Consider the following 17,033-nt stretch of genomic DNA (forward strand, 5'->3'; position numbering starts at 1 on the left):
TTTTAAAACAATTTTTAAGGTGATGGATAAACATGACAATTTTTTGTATAATGTATCCTGGCAGATAAATGTTGATAGACTTATAGTTAATATATAATAACCTCCTATGATACATAGCAAAATACATTGCCTGCATTTTATTATTGTGGCAAATTCAGTTTGTATTTGTATCTGTATTTGTGTGTGCGTCTACATTTCCACACTTGTTGGTAATGATCTCAATATCCTGTTAAAGTATATGTAACCTTGACATTAGTGACAGGTAGACACTTCATTATCACAAAATCTATGTCTGGGAGAGATTCTCATTAAAGTAAGAGCTTTTCCTTTGTATCAAGCTGAGCTTGGCTGATGTCCAAAGTGTTGTATTGTTACATGGTACATGTACATGAAGTCTGTGTCAAGTTGTAATTAAGGGGGACAAGTTATTAGTATTACTGTACCAATCTACCGATTGGATCTGCCTACATACCACGATATATTTGATAGATTTTACCTGTCATGATTTCCTCCTGAATACAGTTAAACAGTCCAATGATAATATATGTTGGTGGTATTGTCTTTACACTGCAAGTCTTAAGAAATGTCTCAATAAGTGTGCTACATATACTGTTACCTATCTCTTTCTCGAAAATGCTGATCTTTCTAAAATTTTTTTTTTTTTTTACATTTTGTAGATAGCACTACTGTACAAATGTACATGGTCTGAAAACTGGAAGCAAAGACAAGGTGTGGGATAGAAAAAATAAATCATTTTCAGGTCGTATTTTCAAATGGCCCGCTTGCATTTGTAAAGTAAAGATTGTCATGTTTCCCTAGTTTTGCATTATTCATCTTGTATTATATGAATGTTGTATTTTCCTTTTTCTTTTCTAAATTGTATGATTTTGAGGAGAGTGCTTATTATAAACATTTTGCTTCTTGCCTGTACCAGTACCCCCCCCCCCATTGCCATTAGTTTTACAAATGTAGAAAGAAGTTGAATTGACCTTCCTGTTTTTCCAAGACATAGTTTTTACTAGGTTTCGAGCATTATTATACATCACCCATCAGTTAAAGAACTGAGGTTTCTTCTTCTTTCTGGGAAACTGGCCAAAATCAATGGGTGCACGGGTGGATGTCATCCACAAAGTCAGGTTCTTCTTGCTTTAATTGATTTCAGTGGCCTGGCACTGACTAAGACAGACCTTTTTTTCAGTCTGATTCGTATGAAGGACAGAGGCACATTGATGTTGTAAGCCTAGGTCCTAGGTTTAATTCCCTTCCAATCAATCAAAGGGAAGATTCTTATGTTCCCCTAGGCTTACATTATTCGTCTTCTGTTTTATGAATGTTTTGTTTTACGTAGGTGATAATTTTTTGTTTGTTTGTTTCTAAGGAGAGGGCATATTATACAATGTTTGTAGTGTGAACTTTTGGCCTACTCCATAAACCATTATGAATGAAAGATTGAGCATCCCAATTCGATTAAATATACTGTAGAAAGATATGCCTGTTTGCTTTTGGCTGTGACAACATAACAAAATCATTGAATCTTAGCTGCTGAAATTGGTGGCTTTTCCCTGATCATCATCATCATCTGTCGTCCCTGCCGGGCGGGGTAAGCTTTGTCTAAATGGAACCGACACTTCATCGACTCCTGCCATCATTCAAATGTCAAGAGCCGTTGACTTTATTAACTGGATTATGTAAAAGCATATTTCAGAGAATCAAAATGTCAGGTAGATCTGCTCTAAACAGTCTGCTTTCAGGTGGGAAAAATGTGGAGCGACGTAAATGTCAGAGGGGCACGGACCCCTGTGGTTTTGGAAAGGTTGAGACGTCATAGCCTGTCTGTTTGATTAGCTCCTGTAACTACAGCAGGGATTCAATATAGAGGTAAGGGACTGATCAGAAGAGATTGTGGAGATGCGTGTACCAGGCTTTTACAGGGTTGGACAAGTCCACTAGCCCTATTGTCCCGGGCAAGTGAAAATGCAGATCGGGCAAGTTCATTTCCTACCCCACTTGCCCGACCGGGCAAGTTAAATTTTTTCCATTGAGTAAGATTTTGATATACTTGCTCCTTTTTAGAGTCATGGCATCAAACATTGGTGAACAGAAAAATAGAGCTAATAAGAAGAATTCCATGTGAAAGTACACAGAAAAATTTCATTTAAATTTCGGGCAACTGAAAAGTTGGTTCGGGCTAGTAAATTTTTTATGTACTTGCCCAATAGGACAAGTGAATTTTAGAATTAGAAAACTTGTCTAACCCTGCTTTTACCCAGGCAGGCATCAGTTACTCAAACAACTGGATATGATTTTGTGAACCGTTATCTATCATCAGTGACACTGCTTTCTTCCATTCATATTTGTTTCTATCAAAGAGTTTGCTATATATTGTGTGTATTACTAATAACTACACTTCCTCACTTTGCGCCATACAATAAGGTGCATGATTTAGCCCACTGCTATATGCTCATCTTTCGTTGCAGCTTTACAATCAAAGAGATTCTAATGAAATTGATGTTTAATCGAATTTCCATTAGAATCCAGTAAAGGGTCGATCCACTGCCAAGTTCAATGATCCTTTGCGGAAATGTATTGACCCATGTAATAGGGCTGAGCCTCTAAGACTTTGAAACATTACCAGGCCTTATTGCAGCCTTCGGCCAGGATGTCCATTGCCATGCCCATGGTGCCGTCGCACTGTAATAAATAGTGGTAAAACATTGGCTTACCTTTGTTGGCAACTTGCCTATGTCAGAGGTAGTGCCAAAAACAATGAGATTTGTGGGGGCTTCTAGGCTTTGTGCAGAGTGCTGTAGTACAGGGGATAGCAACCCTGACTCTGGACCAAGAGGTTGGGAGTTCGAAGCTCAGCTGTTGTTGCTTACCCGACACGCACGCTGTTGGAAAGGTTGCAGTCCTTGGGATGAGAGGTTAATCTGCGATCCATTGTCTTATTTTTCATGTTGAAAAAAATGTGAAGGATATTAATGAATCCATACGTATATAGTGGCTTAAAGTTTCTTCTCTGTCATGACCAGTGGAAGAGTAGATTTTTAGTGAGCTAATCAGGTTGGAGAACACTTTCTTTTTTTGCTTTTGAAGAAGACAGAAATTTTGAACTTTGAGAACTACTTCAAGATAATACAATATTAGTCTGTCGAATGTTTTCAAGTGAAAGCCCACAATCACCTATTGAAAGTAGCTTTTTTTATCACCTGTAGAAGTGGATCGTTAAACTTCATTTCAATGCAGGGAAGAATTTGTTCTGTGCTTTGAAGATTACCGTAGAAGCTTTTGGAGACAAATTTACATTGAAAACAAATAGTCAGTATCCTTTTCATAAACAAGGCGTAACAACACAAAAATCAGCACTAAGGAGAGGTTAACAACGCTCATACAGAACCCTTTGTGCAAGTGACATTTTTTAAAGAATCTTCAGGGGTTACTGACCTGTATGTAATGCTACTGATTCAAAACAGGAAGTTCCTCACATTCTTCTGAAGAATCCAATATACTGTTGAAGTTAATCTACACCATGGATAGAGTTACTAATTGATATTGAATATTAGATGACTCTCCAGAAGCTCCAAGGGTCATCGACCTGTGATACTGCCTGGAAACAGGAAATAAGTGAAATGACATTCCTTGATAAAGAGCATATTCACTTTCCTCTGAGACAGCCAAGAATCTTTGAGAATAGCTTATACCACAATCAATCTCATACAAACGGTGCACAGAGAATTGATTGAAATGGCAATTATTTCCAGTAAAGAGTATTGACTGTCTTCCTTCCTTTGTTAGCAATGTCTACTTGTCTCCATGAGGAATTTTTGGTTTTTGTTGAGTCTGCCAAATATAGCTAAGGTAAATCCTAAGTTTACTGTTGCAAAATAATCATGACAAGGATGAGTATTTGACCTTTGCAATATTTTCCCTCTGGGTAACTTTTCTTTCGTCTGACATGAAATCAAAAGACATATTTTGATTGCTGAGTGCCTCTACAAAGACAGTACCAGAGTAGATATCATCTGTAGCATGCAGTACTTATAACTGAAATGAAGTGTATCGGGTTGTCATTAAAAGAAAAGGAATGAATAGGAAAATTTTATATCATTTCCCCAGGCAGTTGCCTGCCTTTTATGTATTACTAATACCATGACTACAATTTGTTTTTGTAACTTATTCTTTAAAAAAATTTTCTTGTTTTCTTGCTGCTATTATATATTTGATTCAGTTGGTAATGCGTATAACCAAGAGTCAGAATTTTTTAATTTCTTTTTTTTTTCTTTTCAGTAGATTCTATGCTTAGCTCAAAGCATTCTCACTTCCTGTTATCATATTTGCATTATAAGATAGACGGTATTGAAAAGGCAATTATGGGCAATCAATGGGGCCAAACTATCTCCTGCTGAGCACTTCAAAAGGCTCAATACTTTCAATTATGACTTAATCATCAGTTGTGCTCATTCATTCAGGAAGCACGCCAAATAACAGTTACTCAAGCAACTGTATATGATTTTGGAAATGGTCAGATGCTTTACATTATGTCCATTATCTTTTGTCAGGAAGCAGTTTTCTCACTGAGGCATGCCAAGTAATATCAGATCAAAAGCAGTTTTGAAATGGGGTTGCTAGTCATATGTGTACACTCCAAAAAGTGCCTGTATGTTGTGTCTACCTTTTAGGATGTGAATTTACCATCATTCACTTTCCAAGCTAGATAACACCAATGGAATCAATGGCTCAATATGTATGCATGTACATGTAAAGTAGCTTTCTTTCAATTTAATGCTTATTGACGTCTTGATTGCTGCATCAATTTATTATGTTCTCCTCAATAAGGGAATACATATTTTTTTTGCTAGTACGTTCTTTTTCCTTCATCTTCTGTCAGAAGCCAATCAGAGCTTAGGTTGTGAGCCTTTCTTTGATACACACAATACTATAGGCGAGCCTAATGGTACAGTATGGTGTGTGAGTTGCTTGACAAAAGGCTATGGGGAAAACATTCTGCATTTTCGTGAAAATGTTGCCTTTCAAACTTCTTGGTTGTCAGAATTGACCTATTACAAGTTTGTGATTTCAAACAAAAATGAGTTTAAGGTCGGTAAATTACTGTGCTGCAGGGTCAAACATATTTCATGTCTGCTTAACAATGCCTTCAAACTGTGCACCGAAAAATCATGCATAAGGCTCAGATGATAAGGTATGGATTTTTAATAGTTTTATAGATTGAGCTACTCTCCACAGTTGAGTCTGGCAAAAATGCTATTGTCATTATTGGGGGAAATACTATACTGAAAATGGTCCTTACAGACCTTCAAAATGTCATGAAAGAAGTGAATCCCCCATTGCCAATTCTCCTTGAGTAAAAGTTCAAGGTAAAAACAACGGCCTGTTAGGGACGTGTGATTCTATTAACTGCACATGTAGTGACATGTGAGTTTGCCGCTACGTGACTAGTTGCCATGTGGGACTTCAATCAGTGAAACACCCCCTATTATTACCTCCGTCAATGTGGGCGTACTTAATACCAAGCTAATGCATAAACTGTTAAGACTTTGTAGACACAAACTTTGTGTATCACCTTGACAACAATCCCCTGGGAGAAAACTCGGAAATAAGTCTGTGATGAAATTTCAAAGGATTGAATGAGGTACGATCTATAGGCATAATATGATCTGTGCCTATCTTTGGAAAAAAGGATTGTACAATCATGGATCAATGAAAGGCTGTTGATTACTACCCAAAGCTCACTGTTGGGACCGTGACTTTAATCTCAGTACAATCAAAGGACTCAATTGAGTAACTCCAGGGAAATGACCAAAGGGCCTTGAATTGAATCAGGAGGGTTGTAAAAGATTGGAAGCAATTCGAGTGCCTAGAAGAGGTTTGAAATTATTCTTATCATACAGCCTGCAACCTTGTAGCATTTATATCTGGCCGAAAATGCTGGTTGCATCTTTGTTGCCCCAAATTCACACTCATATTTTTAGGGTGCACCGATGCAAGAAAACATAAAGTAAAGTAATGCACACATAAGTATACGTCAGAAAAATATGCAACAATTTTTCGAAACCTCTGAACTATGTTGGCAGTTTTTGCTCACATACTTTATCTTCACCTCAGACTGTGTAAGAGGTGCAATTGACTCGTGTCCATACCCCCACTGGTGTCCAATGTAGCATTAAAATTACAACAGCTCTCCGTAAGAGTTGTGACCATACAAACCTCTTAGAATTATTTAGTTTAAGGTTACCGTAGGCTACCTAACTTCAGGCAAAAGTCCAGCTTCTAGGTATACTAGCCATTGTGTTGGAGCTTTGGTAGGCTAAGAAAAACAGTATGGAACTGCAAGAGTTTCAGTAGATGTCTTAAAATGCGTCTTTTCCGAGCACTCATACTACCAATTGCCACTTATGCATGTGAAACTTGGACTCTAAAAAAGTCTGATGAGTCTCTCCTGTTGGCTTTCGAGATGAGATGCGATCCTCAGTGTTTCACTTCGCCACCGAATTCCGAATGTGGAAATAAGAGCGAGACTGGGTATAGAAAATACCATTATCGATTCCATCAGACTCAGAAGACTAAGGTGGTTTGGTCACGTTGTGAGAAGACCACCACACACACTTGTCAACAAAGCATACTATCAACATTTCCAAAAGCCCAGGCCACGGGGGAGACCCCCGAAACGATGGAGAGACCAGATTGAAAAGGACATCGGGCAAAGTATTAAGTTGGCGGAAAGGAGTGCGGCGAATCGTGCAGTCTGGAGAAATATCACGGAGGGAGCAAGGGGCCAGTCACTGGCCTAGGCACTTAGGTAGGTAGGGTAGGGTGTTGGAGCTACGTCCTTGTGAGTGATTTATTGCACTCTACAGGACATCTATGTTATCTGTCCACATGCAGTGTGTGTGGTGGTGCTGTTTCAGGGGCAGACGTGACTTAACCAAGAAATTGCTTACCTTGGCCTGGCGGCCTTTAACACAGGCCATTTGTCTTTATTGACTCTTGTCCCAGTTTTGTCTATATCACTAGATCCGTACGATACATTGTATTCCTTGTACAAGTAGAGAATATACTCTAACCGCTTTTAGCAGTGAACCATAACACATATTGTGCTGACATTGCAACAAAAAGATTGAAGCTCTTAAGGAACCCTGAAGTGTTTAATGATTCTCTTCAGATGGCTTGACACTTCGTGACCAAACTTCCCTTTGATCCACTCTGGTACCCTGATTGCCCCAGTTATGTCTAACCCAACTGTCCACCATCATATTTTCTTGACTGCACTAAAACCTATATATATGTCACGACTGCCTACAGAGTCAAATTGGATGAAAAATTGTTTCATACTCATACAGAAACAACACAGTCATGATGGCTATTATAATCAATAGATAAAGCCATTTTCTACATTTTGAACAATAGAAATTTAGTGCCCTATACTACTGTAAATGCATTTGCGTTCGCAGGGATTTAACGATTTTTTCGCGATAGTAGGAAGATGGATCGTCTGCGGCTTGCGGAAAACTACCACCACGAATACAGTAAACATAAAACCACGGCGAAAATTTCTGCATTTACAATATAGTTTTTGTACCACTGTATATGGTGTCCATATTCTCTGTAATGTCCATACCCCTGCATTCTGCAGCCCTTATAGTGTCCATACCCCTTGTAGTGTTTGAACCCTTTAAAGTGTCTGTACCCCCTAGGTTGAGATGGGTATTTGCGGACAACTTTCCCAAATTACAAGAAGAAAATTCTGAGTCTCTTGTCAGCTATTTCAGGCACATAACATCATTTGTTGTCAGGAGTCTGAACATTTGCCTTAATCCCACAAAATCCCTATGATAACAGACCAACCTCCTCTGTTACACCTTGAGTACAAGTTTGTCCCAGATTTGTCACAAGCTAATGCCTTTATACTCCATAACGGCTGAGTACACCAATAGTGGGCAGAGTGAATGTCACCTTTGGGAACAGTTAATTTACTGCCCTTGTAGGGGAAGATATTGAGTCACTGGGCTCGTATTGGCAAGTTGCACAATGGGCACTCAAGGTGCAGATACATGTATGGTTCAATCTGCATGATAAACCTTTGAGAAAAGGCCATGAAGGATGATGAATGCACTACAGCTATATGCAGAGCTTGAAATACTTAATTTTTTTTTATTTCTCTAATTTTTAATTTGTGATAGTAGTCAGCTCCAGCCTCTTTTAGCTTGAGGGTTTGCTAAGTTGTTTGAATTTTTTTTGTTAAATTTCTTTTTTTTTCTGTAAATTGTTGATAGCAGCTGTGTATTTCAAGCCCTGCAATATGAAACTGTGATCAATGTTTGCCTGTAGACTTAGGATTTATATCTCCAAGCTACCTCTTCTTATCTTGTTTCAAGTTTGTTGCAATTAATCTTTGTTTGATGTGTAAGGCCCACAGCTTATTACATGTATGTTAGAAGAGACACTTTCAAGCTTGAAAATTAGATTGGTATTGATGCTAGCTTTTTATATGGACTTTTCTGTTGAAAATGCTAGCCTGTCTGTAACATATGGTGATTTAGCTGTATGCCTTTGTATATATTGAATTTGTGTGACAGAAATATCTGCAACAGTACTTTTATCTAACAGCTGGTACTGAATAGCCTTCCAATGTGTTGTGCCATATGTTGATGGCATCAATACATTGAAACATAACTATTGAGGTTTGATGACATATATGTGTAGCATTAGTGTTGTCATTTTTTTTAGGTTCTTGGCCTTTTTGCTTGTTTCCTGTTGGCCCGGGTTCAAATTTGTTCCCAAAGGATGAGTTGGCCAGGGTCCAAGTTTGTTCCTGTAGGCATGCAGGAATTGATTGTTGCTGCTCATCAACTCAGAAACCTTAGGATGGCATGTGAGAGTGGAGCATATGATTGTCTGAAATGGTTTTGTTTATTTTGTAAAGAAAACAAAAAACTTCACAGTTGTATGAAACATTGATATCTCGTTTTAAATTTGATTTCTTTTGTTTCTATTGTCGTATATTTAATACTTTTCAGTGTACCAAGTCTACTCATTTGGAAAGAATATGTGTATCAAGTCTGTCACTTTATAAATGTTCACAATAAAGTAACTTTACTTGAGCCATTTTCCCTGAGGCATGCCAAAGTTTCTGTAGAAATTGTAAAAGTGTTGGACAATCTCTTTTAGTTCAGTTCAGTTCATCCTCATTGTACAAGATGCCACAGAATCGCTACTGGTCTAGACATCTCTGTCTAGCATGGCGGCTAGCAGGTCTTAAAGAACACTGAATCTAGGTCACCTGCATATCATTTCTTTTGGAACAGGAGGGCCTAATGAACACAGGTCTTATCTCCTAAAGCTGGCTTACTATCAGCACTAGATAGATGTCACTAAAGGTCATTAAACAACTTGTCCCACTTTGTTAAGGCTAATATCTGCCTAACTACCAAAACAACTGGGGTGTTCCAGCAAGAGGAAAATACATTATATTATGCCTATATATTATGATATTTATTGATCCATCCAGTGGTGGGAAATACACATTCTACCTTGCACAACATTACATCTATGTAAAGACCACCTTGCTATGGCTATCTAGGTTGCCTTGAAATTTTCTTTTTTGATGGCTTGTATGTCTTCCAAATAGAAGTTTTTCCTAGTAGAACCTCTGTTATATCACAGAGGAACTCGACCATGTCAAAGTTCACCCTTGTTATTCTCACAACGTACCTACTGATTTTCAAATAGATGTTGCCTGGAAAGTAATTACTACAATGATTTGAAATTTGGAGGATATTGATAAAAGGCTTCAAACTACAAAGTTGTGCCTCAAAATTTGAGTTATGCTTATAATTTCTGGGTGAGACCAACAACTTATTGAACACCCCTCGTACATGTATGTATTTTGACAAAAAATGCCACACAACTGATGTTGTCAAGCAGACCCCGTCTTAATGGCCTGGAGGTCTTTCCAGTGCAATTTTATTAATCTGATTTGGGTCTTTGTGGCAAAAGGTTGCACTAGCTTCTTTTCAAAGGTTACATGAATGTATGAATAATTCATATATATGAAGAGAATTACAGGAGAAATTACAGATTTTTCTTTGCTCATATGAAGTATCCCAAAATATTCAACTTTGAGTTACCTTGGATATGTCTTAATCGATGCTTTCTCTACTAAGTATAGTAGCCAAGAATATTGTTACAAAATCGTGAGCCATATAAAACAAGAGGCCATGATAATAAGAGAAGAGATATCTCAAGCTGTTAACCAATAATTTTGGTGCTGGTATCGTCACACACAAACACAACAAATTTTTTGCTGAAAAATATTCAGATTCAGTTCACCCACCAAGTCTGAAATGTGTATAACTTTTCCGATGGACAAGTTAACGTAGTTTGGAAAGAAAAAGCCAGAGCCTGACAGAGAGTGACCTGATATATCCCATTTCCGTAATCCTCTTATTGGCCAAGCGCTGATTTCATTTGTTTCCCTTTCGGTCCAGATCTTTGTTGTAAGTCCGTGAGAGCCTGTGATGCATGACCGGTTTGGTAATGGCCCGGCAAAATCCTGATAACGGGATTTGGGAAATGTCGGCAACATTTCATGTATCCTAGAGGTCATAGGGGTCAAGCAGTTATTTGGCTGTTACGACGTCATTTTTACTTCTTGGGTGATATTCTTTGTAGATTGTGCTATTCCTAAAGGCTGGCCAGTACATTAACTTCAAATATTGTTACCAGCATCCAGAGGTTCTTGTATAAATCTATTTATACTTTTGCTGCTATTATGTTACAATTTACAAGTATTCAAATTATGTTTTTGATGAAAAAAATATTTGATTCGTCGATCTACATGTAGGTCAATTTGCCCATACGTCTTCCAGTTCACTAGTTGATGTAATTTTGTTAGATAAGAACTGTGATGGTCAGTTGAATAATCTTTGTACTAGTACTTTAACTGCCATCATTTCACAATTCAACAGTTTTCAGTATTCTAATACATTGTACATGTAAGTCCCTTATAGCCATATCCCCATTATACTATCTATACCTAAACAGAGGTTGGTATGCATGCCAGTTTTCCTCCAAAGGGTTTGAGTAAAGGCTCATATCTTATTAACATACAGATGCCTTGTGTATCCAGGTATTGGCCTTGCAAAGCTGTCTTGACCTACTCCTCTTAAATGCATTACTGCCCTCAGGCACAGAGCCAATCATTAAATGCTAGGAAAATAAGGTAGTAGTTTCATTGAACTGAGGAAATCCATGTACTTTGTGTACTCATTTCTGTTGGAGAGTGTATTCTTGCCACAAGTATGTTTCTCATTTCTTTCACTAAAATCTACAATGTACAATGCAGAGATAAACTTACAGATTCTAAAGAACATTCTTTTAAAAACACAACTTTGGCCTAAAAGAATTCATGGTGCTTGTAGTGAAAAACAAGGACTGTAATGATTCTGGGCATGAGAATCAATTTTCAGCACCTCTCCATGGTGCTGATTCATAGACAATTGTGCCCTCTCTGACAATCAGTAGATGGAACCATATTCTTGCCGACTACACCTTCTTCTTGAGGTTCTTTTAAAACACTACTATAACCCCCAATGAAGACAGCACACTAGTAGTACAAAACAAGAACTGTAATGTTTCCTGGCCAGAGGAGTCCATTAGCAGCTGTGGTTCTGATTCATTTACTTTTGTACACTTTCTGACAGTCAATAGTTGGAACCATATTCTTGCTGACTTAACCTTCTTCTTGATGTTCTTTTAAAACATTACCCTGGACCCAAAGAAGTCATCACGCTAGTGGTGAGAAACAAGAACTGTAATGATTCCTGGCCAGAGGAGTCCATTATCAGTAACTGCCCTTGGTGCTGATTCATAGACTGTTGTACACTTTCTGACAGTCAGTAGATGGAACCATATTCTTGCTGACTTCTTGTTGATGTAGGAGGCCATATGAAATATTGTGATGCACTAGCCCTTGATGCCATATCCCCATATTCCCTCCACCTGGAAGGAGGTGTTCATTTGTTGCTAGCTATTTGTCCAGAATGTTGATGAGCAAAGTGTTGGCATCTGTGTCCAACCTACCCCCAATCTCTCTCCCTACCTCCCAGTGATGACAACACATTTACTTAGTCAGCTTTGGCAACAAATGACTACAAAGAAAAGCATATAACAGAGGAAGTCAACGACAGTCTACCTCAGTGTGTGCACTGAAATGTGGTGATGTCGATGATGATGATGGTAACTAATTACTTAACATTGGGAAACTTTGATGTACCTTCCAGCTGTGGGAGGTGAAGAGGGATGAGGAGGGGCGTGGCTATGTGGAGTTCCTCGCTAATCTCATCAGGCACTCACGACCAGTCAACGTGGTCCGCTTCTGCCCCACAGGTCAGTACCCTTTACACTATCACTCTAGATGTCTTATTACCTCCGTTAAAATGGGGCATTGTTTTTTGTGTGTTTATTTGATAACCTCAAAGTGTCAAAATAAGATGAAAAGTAGAAAACAGCAACATGCGGAGCCTGGTAGAGGCTACCTGTGCCCGTCAGATAGAGAAGAAGTATTTTTTCTGAAAAGTGTATGAAGGAATATCACAATGTCATAGTCGGATAAAATTGACAAAACAAAAATACATCTACATGTATGTTTCCACAATGCTAGTCCTATTCTTAGACCATGAACAGGTAATGTTAAATCCAGAAATCCCATACCCAGTGTTTCTCACAACAGATTGCTGTGGCGTGCTTCTCTGTGAAACCACAGACTCAATTTCATCAGGAGACCTACTGTTACTATCATACAATATAGCAGACCTAATGTGAGCCCCCGGACAGGTTGTTCATGCAATTAACTACTCCCCGCAGCCATATACCCCGCATGATGCACGGGATCCTACTTGTGACATTTCCACATAATGAGGTTATGGCATTTTGTCTGGCCTCCTAGCAACACGGGTGTCATGTTATCAACAGCATCAAGACACATCATTAACTGGGTATTGCTGTGATCTTTCTTCAGGGAGACATACTGTAAATGCAGAAACTTTTACGATGGTTAATGTTCGGGGTTTTCAAAGTGGCCGCTTCACCATGAACTTAAGTAAGTTAAAACCATCGCAAACATTTCCCATGGCAGTAAGAGACAAAAGTGCATGGTGCTACTGCGAACTGAAAACCACAGCGAAAAGTCCTTTTTTTCTTTCCACCATAAAATTAAATCCATGCAAACTTAAATGCATTTACAGTACAACGTGTTCTTTGTTATTCCCCAGGGAAACCTAAGATGGGAATTAGGCATCCTTGAGGGTATCAAAAGAGCTTTGATTTAGAATATGCATCTGTAGGACTGATCGTGTTTCGCATTGTTTTGAAACCATAGTATAGTAACACTACTGTTACTTGTTAGTATACAGGGATAGTTGAGTTTCATCGTTGTGTGTTGTAATCAGTTTGTGCATTAAGTAAATGACCAGCTGAGGTTCTGCTGTCTACCTACATGTAACAACAGCTGCTACCATAGAATGAATAAGCTTTTATGTTTGCTTTGAAACACAAGGCCAATGCTACTGTAAGCACTGTTATCAGCTTTTAGCATAGTACTTTTAATTATTGTTATTGCTACTGTAAGTGTTGAAATAGTTGAAGTTAGTTTCTTTTCTACTGCAAAATAAATCATTATACAGCATATATGTGAATCATAAATACCTCCTGATCTCCACTCCTTACACAAAATTAAGTCCATGTGAAAATAAATGAATTTATGGTATCTGTCTTACAGCACAGGCACAGTTCATAAATCTACAGAAGAATGGGAACTTGGCTATAGATAGATACTGCTTCATTATACACCCTAGTCATGGTAGACATACTTTTGCTTAGCAATAAGACAGCCGAGGCTCAGAGCATACCTGTTGCTAAGCCGTGAAGTAAGATTGATATTGTGATGGTGGGCCATAAAACATGTGGTCACAAAGAAAATGGTACCCTTCATATGATGTTATTTCCATACATGTATGCAATTACAGCTATTTCCACATGTATAGGTACCATGGACATGGTAGTTAAGTTTACGATAGGGAGAGGGATGGGAACTTTATGGCACAATTACATTCACGTCGAGAAGTTACAGTAAAGAGCACTATTCTTGCGACATAAGATAAGATAAGATGTTGAATAGGTGAACATTTTACTCTGTTTTATGCATGAATAGCAAAACTATTTTCTAAAGAACAATGATGGTATCTTCACTTGCTGAAATGCTCTTACATAATTTAGTATTCATTGTGATGGTATATTTTTATAATGCCATTTTTAATGTCTGCCTCTTTTCATGCAGGTAACATTTTGGCATCAGCAGGAGATGGTGAGTATGATAAAATTTTTATTGTTTGTTTCTTAACGTTTTTTTTTTTATGAACTCTGATCCACTAACGTTGACTCAGTAGTATTCAAGGGTCATGTACCCATGCTTTAGTGATACATTGGGATTGATTCGATGTTGGACTGTGAGAGTAGAGAAGAACAAATTTGCACCAGAAAACTGAATTAGTTGATGAAAGTAGAAAGATGACACAAAAAAAAGATATTCACAAGCCTTAAGAACCAACATCTTCCTACAATCCTCCATGATCCTCCTTGACTCAATCAGCTGTTTTTGATAGGTTTCATATGTTGATTGGGAACAAAACATGGTGTTCAAGTATATATAATAATAATTATAATAATAATGTTTTATTCAGTAAGGAATACGCGGGTGCCAAATTACACCCAAATTTCATCCTTATCACAAAGCTTGACATACAAGTAACAACAAGACTTTGATGAACTTGAGTGACACATTACTTTTACTCTTCCCAGAATCTGTAATTTTCCTGTGGCGTCAGAAGGAACAAGATGACGGCTGTAACCCCTTCCGAGACGATGAGGAGGAATCTGAGAACAAGGAGTTCTGGACCTGCTACAAGATGCTGAGGTTCACTTTCTTTTTGACTCTTTCATATGCTTATGAAAAATAATCTTGGGATTAATTATCACTGTAACTGCATAAGACAGAAGACCTTAAAGAAGGCACCACATATCTTGAAAGAAACCTAGCTGGCTTGATTTAGAAATATGGCTTAAGCTTGCAGCAGTAGCATAGTAGTTATAGTACATTGTAGTAGTAGTAGTATCCAGTATTTGATTATAATGCTGCTGGGATCCCTGACACAGGGGTAGGCAGCACACCACGCTTCCAAGCGGCTCTGTCCAGCGGGTTCATCCTACTTGACCTGCACATTTTGATGTCTCTCCTAACACATTCCATCCAGGATTTCCTTGGTATACCATGACCTCTGTTGCCTGTCAATTTCAACTTTGTAATGGCGTTGATGCAGTTACTGGATCTTTCAATATGTGTGTATCACCTGAAATGGCAGGACGGCAACACCCCAGCAGCAGAAGGTTAAAACTGTTTGTTTTGTTCTATTGTTGTTTTTCTGCAGAGGTCACCTGGAGGACATCTATGACCTGTCGTGGTCCCGTGATGGAACCTGTATTGCCTCTGCCTCTGTGGACAACAGTGCCATCCTGTGGAACATAGAGCGGGGTAAGTCTTGCTATGCTTCCTTATGTTCATCCAATATATAAGTTTTTCCTTGCTTTCAAAGATGGCAACAGTTATCAAAAGTTCGACATTTCAACATGTCCATGATGAGATTTTTTTTTAATTTGTCATTTTTCAAAACATTTTCATGTAGATTACGACATGATGCTGCAACCTTCAAAAGATCTCACAGTACTTGCTTGATTTATGGCTATTTACTACATAGTTTCACGTTGTTTCTCTTTGGTCCTAGGCGAAAAGCTTGCCATTTTCAGCGAACACAAAAGCTTTGTCCAGGGTGTGGCGTGGGACCCATGTAACCAGTTTGTAGCTACCCTCAGCACAGACAGGTAAGTGATCTACTGACAGAATGTTCTCTTTTCATTCATGTGAGTGTTCTGACAATGTTACCTATATCGATAAGCCAATAAAATCCTTAAGATGCTTGAAATGTAATACAAAGAGCTGGTTTTAGTCGATAAGTGTTCAAGGATAAAAAGGAAGTAGACGAAAAAGAATACAGCATAGTAAAAAAAAATATGTTGCTGCCATGTTATTTCTTTTAGGATTTGTCGTGTTTACAACATCAACACCAAGAAAGTAGTCCACCGGATTTCCAAGTTTGTCACCAACATTCCACAGCCAGATGGCACAGTAAGTACAGTGCTGTATTGCCCCCTACTGACATGTGGCGGAACTGCAGTCATTACTGCAATCGTCAAAATGCATGTTGTATATGTGTGTATGTATGTATGTTGGCCAAAATTAGAGGAAGGACCTTTTTGGTGAAAGTTAAATTCTGGACCAAAGTACTGCTGGTCATTAGTAGAATATACATGTAATGGTAGTTCACCTTTATCCGCAGTGTAACCTATATCCGCTGATTTTAAAAACGACGTACGGTGGTTTTAAACTGCAATATTTTGAAATTGATAAATTAATAAACAAATAACTGAAACTGATACAACAATGGATGTACAGGTTACTCCAATATCTGAAAATATTGCAATATGATATAGCAGGGGATATAGGTTACCCCGCAAATAAAGGTCAACTAACATTAGTACAAGAATTCAATATGGTTTTGATAGCTTTACTACTGTCAGTCCACATGTTAATTTTGACTATTGGTGTATTGGGTAAGTAAACTCGGCACAAAAAGTTTGGAATATCAACTTTGGCTGGTCATATTTCCATTGTTTCTGCATCAATTTCAATGTGTTATATATCAATAGAAAGCGTGTATGATTTCTTTCACATGGTATCAAAATTTTTATGATTATAAATTTGTGGAACGAGCAACAGGGCTGCTTACGTCAGTGGGTCACGAAAAAAAAGTGCCCAAATTTCCCTTCTTGTGTTAAATACTGTATCATACTGTTGATATGGGTGCGGGTGTCAAGGGTTCAATCTATCCATTTTCACATAATCT

The 17,033-nt window shown here is 38.1% G+C and overlaps 1 protein-coding gene across 1 annotated transcript in view; it reads left to right on the forward strand.

Moving 5' to 3' along the window:
- The window catches only part of LOC118422614 (chromatin assembly factor 1 subunit B-like), a gene marked incomplete in the record, with an annotated part of 55,032 nt that overhangs the window by 34,678 nt on the left and 3,321 nt on the right, over positions 1-17,033 (forward strand). The window contains 6 exon segments of the mRNA XM_035830262.1: positions 12,300-12,405; positions 14,354-14,380; positions 14,875-14,989; positions 15,501-15,604; positions 15,855-15,951; positions 16,168-16,251. Of these exon segments, the coding sequence (XP_035686155.1) occupies positions 12,300-12,405; positions 14,354-14,380; positions 14,875-14,989; positions 15,501-15,604; positions 15,855-15,951; positions 16,168-16,251 (533 nt within the window).

This window comes from Branchiostoma floridae, chromosome 9 (assembly GCF_000003815.2).
Source record: "Branchiostoma floridae strain S238N-H82 chromosome 9, Bfl_VNyyK, whole genome shotgun sequence".
In the NCBI taxonomy this organism is placed as follows: Eukaryota; Metazoa; Chordata; class Leptocardii; order Amphioxiformes; family Branchiostomatidae; genus Branchiostoma; species Branchiostoma floridae.